At 39.7% G+C, this 6,138-nt stretch overlaps 1 protein-coding gene across 1 annotated transcript in view; it reads right to left on the reverse strand.

Moving 5' to 3' along the window:
* Window positions 1–6,138, reverse strand: part of PSTPIP2 (proline-serine-threonine phosphatase interacting protein 2) — an 83,368-nt gene that overhangs the window by 42,956 nt on the left and 34,274 nt on the right. The window contains exons 4-5 of the mRNA XM_006835142.1: window positions 2,817–2,894; window positions 2,340–2,374 (exon numbers count right to left, since the gene is read on the reverse strand). Coding sequence (XP_006835205.1) covers window positions 2,340–2,374; window positions 2,817–2,894 — 113 coding nt within the window. The remainder of the gene's footprint in view (window positions 1–2,339; window positions 2,375–2,816; window positions 2,895–6,138) is intronic.

Below are 6,138 nucleotides of genomic sequence, written 5' to 3' on the forward strand. Positions count from 1 at the left end.
CTTTCTGGATTTTCCTGCAAATTCCCCAGCTGTAAACACTCCGATGCTCCAATCTTCCAAACATCTCACTGCAGCGAGATCATCGAAGCAGCGAGATCTTCAAAGCAGCATCCTAGTGTGGTGCTGTGGATTGATGCACCAGACTCCAAGGCCATTTTAACTGCAAGGAGCAGAAAGCCTCATCTCTCTCCTGTGGGGGGCCTGGTGGATTCGAGCTGCTGACCGTGGGGTTCGCAGCCAGATTCTTAACCACTACACTACCAGGCCTTGCATCTTCAAGATGGTGGATCGGGTAGATGTGTAGTGAGGAGCTCCATCAATAACAACATGGAATACCGGGCCAAGAGGGCTCACGAGATGGTGTTGGAACGCTGAAACAAATAGTGACCCTACACACAACAAAACAAAACACTCCCCAGTCCTGGGTCATCCTCACAATCACTGCTATACCTGAGCCCGTTTTTGCTGCCACTGTGCCAATCCATCTTGATGAGGATCTTCCTCTTTTTGGCTGACCCTCCGCCTTACCAAGCAGGATGTCCTTTCCAAGGAATGGCTCCTACTGATAACATGTTTGAAATATGAGGGACAAAGTCTCATTATGCTGGCTTCCAAGAAGATTTCTTGGAATAGACAAATTTGTTCTTCTGACAGTCCATGGTATGTTCAATATTCTTATTTATAACTCAAATGCATCAGTTCTTCTATGGTCTTCTTTATTCACTGTTAAACATTCACATGCATATGGATCTACTGAAAATACCATTGCTTGACTTAGGCGCACCTTAGTCTTCAAACTGACATCTTTGTTTTTGAACACTTTAAAGAGGTCTTGTGCAGCAGATTTGATGTCATTTGATTTCTTGGCTGCTGCTTCCATGAGTGTTTGCTGTGTACTCTTTTTTTATTTTTTGTGTATGTTAGAACATTTTCATTAAAAATTTTTAAAACACTTTCACAAAATAATTATATTGAGCAAATATGACTAATGTTAATAATTAAAATCTTGGTGGCAGGTATATAGGTATTCATTATATCAATCATCTAACTGTTCTGTATATACCTTCATCTTTCATCTTCATTGTCAAGGAAAATATAACCAATAAGCAAATTCTCCTTGAACTAATGTTCTCGAAGAGTAAAAGGTTCTAGTCTTATATAACAGTATTAATATTGTAAATATTTCCCAGTGTTCTCTGCTTTCCTCCTTCTCAGTAATCCAATGCTTTTCTTTGCGTTCAGAGTGAGTGTGTTTGTGTATGTGTGTGCACATGTGCAGTTGGAAAAGTGAGAGAAGAGAAGGACAGTGTCCTGTCTGCTCCCATTAGGATGTCTGAGGGGACTCACCGCTGCACATACCTGCAGCCAAAGGAGCACACAGAAAAGTATGTGGTGTGAATAGGTGTGCAGAGCAAGGGCCTGAACTCCTCCTCCTGAGATACTCCGTGACAGGTGGGTGAAGAAATCCAGAAAGTCTCTTATAAGCAAAACCAAGTATATAATTTGTGCTATGGTGGCACAGTGGTTAAGTACTGGCCTGCCAGCTGAAAGGTCAGCAGTATGAACTCACCACCTACTACTACGGAGAAAGATGAGGCCATCTGCTTCGGTGGAGATTTACAGCTTCTGAAATCCTATGGACAGTTCTACTCCGTTTCATAGAATCACCATGTGTCAGAATAAGGCTGTGTCAGAACTGACTTGATAGAAGTAGGTTTGTTTTTATTTTGTTGGTGTAAAATTTAAATGCAGAACTCCTTGTTTTTAAATCATTGAGAATTTTTAAATGGTAAAAAAACAATGCTTAAACCATGTATGAAGCCTTTCTAACTGGGGGCTCATGCATAGGAGGCAGAGTGATCCTAATACACGTATGCCCTGACCATTTCCGCATCATCAGAGTAAACAATGAGAGGCTGAAGAATCAATCATTAGTGAGGAGAACTAGAACATAGTACAAAGACAAGTTCTCACAGATATCACAAATAAATCCTTTGTAGGTGTATAAAACAAGAAAAAATAAAGCCTCCATTAAAGTTCTAGCATAAAGTTATAAATAATATAATCCTACCTTGTGTGGTGTAGTGTGGTGTGGTGCTGCAGGATAATGCACTAATGTGGTTCAAGGTCAGTTTGAACCACAAGGTCAGCGGTTTGAATTCACCAGCTGCTCTGTGGAAACCCTATACAGGGTCACTATGAGTCGGAACTGACTTGATGGCACTTAACAACACCTATGGATAAGTATGACTCTTGTTAAGTGTCATTGAGTCAGTTTTGACTCATAGTGACCCTGTATAGGGTTTTCAAGGAGCAGCTGGTGGGTTTGGACTGCCGACCTTGTGGTTCTAAGTCCAGTGCTGATCCTACAGTGCTACACCAGAAGTCCTGGTGGGGCACTATATGATAATGCACCAGACCACAAGGTCAGTTTGAACTGCAAGGCTGGCAGTTCAAACCCACCAGCCACTCCTTGGAAACCTTAGACAGGGTCACTATGAGTCACAATTGACTCGACAGTACTTACCAACAAGAACATGAATAAGTATGAATAGAAAAAGACTTGAAGGAAAGTTGTAACATTAATAACATTATGTCTTTGTAGAGTTGTGGCTATGAAGCTCATTTTTAACCTTCTTTCTGCTTTTCTTTATTGTTTACCATTTTTAATAAGAAAAAAAAATGCTTGATTGATTTTTTTTTTTTTTTTTCACCCAACACACTGCATTCTACTGGCCAACTCTGTCTGCTGACATCATGAGACTCTCGGAGGAGTTGTAGTAAACCTGGAAGCCAGAACGAAAGACGGTACGTACTTGATCTCAGATTGTCCACATGGCTTCTTCCTAGAAAGGCTGAGCAGGTCTTTGCCATATTTCTCTTCAATCGATGCCCTAAAGAGAACAGAAGAGAGTGTGGTGAGTCCTCTGGGGCTGACTCATAGCTAAGATACACATGGAGCCCCATTGACAACTGCACCTTTCACAGTAGATACTTTACTAGAAAGCCATTCTCAAAAATACTGTCCTTTGATGTTCAAAAAAACAAAAGATCTCTATGGGCGAAGTGGTCTTCCACAGTATGGACCCTACAAGGGTAAGTAAAAAAGGATTACTACTAGAGTTCCTGTTCATACAAGCATGGGTTTGTGCCAAACAAGACATGTTTAAACATGTCTCTGCAATCAGTGAACGGTTGCAGAACAATTTCTCTCAGTAGCACATGTGTCTTAGTCTCCTTGGTGGAGGTGGTGGATGTGTGCCATCAAGTCAGCTCTGACTCATAGTGATCCTGTATATAGGGTCTCCAAGGCTGTAAATCTTCATGAGAGCAGAAAGTCTCATCTTTCTCCTGTGAAGCAACAGGTAGATTCAAACTACTGACCTTGTGGTTAGCCCGGCTTGTAATCCACTACACTGTCAGGGCTCCTGTTAGTCTCCTTGGTGGTGAGGTACCATGGAGTTGGTTCCGAGGCTATAAATCTTCATGGGAACAGAAAGCCTCATCTTTCTCCCATGGAACAGCTGGTAGTTTTGAACTGCTGACCTTGCAGTTTGCAGCCCAATTCATAGGGTGCCTTCAAAAGCAAGGTCCAATCAAAATGGTGGCTTCTGAAGAGATCTGCCAGGTCAGTTCAATTCAAGGCAGAGCGGTCAGGTCAGAGGTTATAACAACCATTTTCTGGGATTCCTCAGGGGTCAGAACACATTTTAAGGACATTGAAACTGCATTGGTGAAAACAAAGGCCAGGAAAGTTGCACCGAGGAATTTTTTGCCACCACAACAATGCACTTACTACTCATTCTTCGAGGAAAGCAAGGGCTGTCCTGTGAGAATTTCATTGGGAAGCCTTACCCCATCGACCCTACAGCCCTGATCTTGCCCCCTTTAGACTTCTTTTTGTTCCTTGTACTCAGAGGACATATATTTGAGTCCTTCGAGGATACCAAAACTGCTGTTTTGATGTGGTGTAAATCCAAAAGTGCAGAATTCTTCCAGAAAGGGTTCGAGAGATCGAAACACCACATTCAGAGTTGAAGGATATGTCCAGAAACAATAGTTTCACTTTTTGATATTTTTGTTGAATAAAGATGTCTCATTTTATAACAATACTTATTGGCTCCCTCACCACTAACTTTTCAAACCCATTATCCACAAATTGAAAAAGAGGTGGGAGAGGGGGCCAAGATATTTCCCTCAAATGCTACACCTTTGAGGCCCAATCTTCCTCTCTCCTTCACCTCTAAGTATGCCCTGTCAGTTCAAATATAACATGCCAACTGTTCCTAAATGAGTACACAGAGTAAGAGTATATGATCTGCAGTTGGCATGTCTCACAAAACAACTGATTGTTACCCAATGTTGCATGTCTAATACACTAAACATTCCCCTTGCCCCGCCTACCCCGTTCCATGTTCTCTGTCACCATATCCACATTTTGTCCCAGCTCTGGTCTTATTTAAACCATATTTATTGTTAGTTTGTGGGCTTTAGGCTAGTCTAAAAGGAGCTCTGGTAGTGTAGTGGTTATGAATTGGGCTGCAAACCTCAGGGTCAGCAGTTCGAAACTACCAGCTGTTACAAGGGAGAAAGATGAGGCTTTCTGCTCCCGTAAACATTTACAGCCTCGGAAACCCTGTGCAGGGTCACTATGAGTCAGAACCGACTCCATGACACATAACAACAACAACAACAGGCTAGTCTAAAGAGCCCTGGTGGTACCACAGCTTAGCACTCAGCTGTTAACCAAAGGTCAGTGGTTTGAACCCATCAGCAACTCTGCAGGAAAATAGTCTGGCATTTGCTCCTGAAGACTTTACAGACTAGAAAAGTCTATGGAGCAGTTCACTCTGTCACATGATGAGTCAGCAACAGGCTACTTGACCCCACTTTATTTTACATTTTTGAAATTATACTAATAGTGAATAAATACATTCTCACTGCAAATGATTCGAGCAACATGAAACTACATAGAAGAATACACCAAGGTCCTCCTTCATGCTCTTCTCCAATCCCACTTCTTCCCCCAAGGATAAACACTGCTTATTTTCATAAATATCATTCTAGCCTTTTTTCTCTGTATTTGAATATCTATTATCTTAAATATATACACATATAGCAACTTTTATGTTTCCGTAACTGTCATCATTTTTATTATTTGCTGTTCTCTGCAATTGGTTTTCACCTAATAATAGATCATAAAGAATTTCTCTTGTCAGTACATTCATATTTACCATGTTCATGATGTGGAGTTTGTTGGACATTCATATATGTTTTTATAAGTTATCTACTTATATCATCCCAACTGTTTAACTGAGTATATATTTTTTCCTATTATTTGATAGGAGTTCTTTTCATAATATGAATATTAATACCTATTGGTACAAAGTTTCTTTCTGTCATTATCTTCTCTATTTTAATATCTTTCTCCATTTTATTAAAGGAAAAGAAGAGGAACTGGAAATTGGAAACACAGGGAGAAAGTGGGATAAGTGATGTTTCATTGTGGGGACAGCAATCACTGGGATGAAAAAAATGTGTGTGATTTGTTAAATGGAAAACTGATGTGCTCTGTAAATCTTCACCCAATCACAATAAAAAGTTTAAAAATAAGTCAATAAAGTGATGTAAGCTCATCATTTTAAAAATAAGCTAAAAGAAAAAAACAAAGAAGAAAAACATCCAAAATTTCACCATCTAGAAATAATTAGGATTAATATTTGGTGATAATTGTAATAGACATTTCTTTATGCAGGTATGTAAATATGCTGGATATATGAAGAGAGAGATAACACAAATAATTTTCCAAGAGTGAGAACATGGTTGTTGTTGTTTTTTAAAATAATATTAATAACATATGACCTTGCTTTATAAATATAGAAATTGCTATACTGGTGAATGCTTTTGTGTGCACATTTTCACCACAATTTAAATGTTTGTCAAAGAAAGAATATTGTTGTTGTTGTTAAGTGCCATTGTGTCGGTTCCAACTCATAATAATTCAAGCCTCGACTTTCTTTATTGAAAGATTCACTGGGCAAATTATTGAATGATGCAGAATGCATCAGGAAAAGATGGAAGGAATACACAGAGTCATTGTACCAAAAGGAAATGGTTAATGTTCAACCATTTCAAGAG

The sequence above is a fragment of the Chrysochloris asiatica genome, unplaced genomic scaffold (genome assembly GCF_000296735.1).
Source record: "Chrysochloris asiatica unplaced genomic scaffold, ChrAsi1.0 scaffold00015, whole genome shotgun sequence".
Classification (NCBI taxonomy): domain Eukaryota; kingdom Metazoa; phylum Chordata; class Mammalia; order Afrosoricida; family Chrysochloridae; genus Chrysochloris; species Chrysochloris asiatica.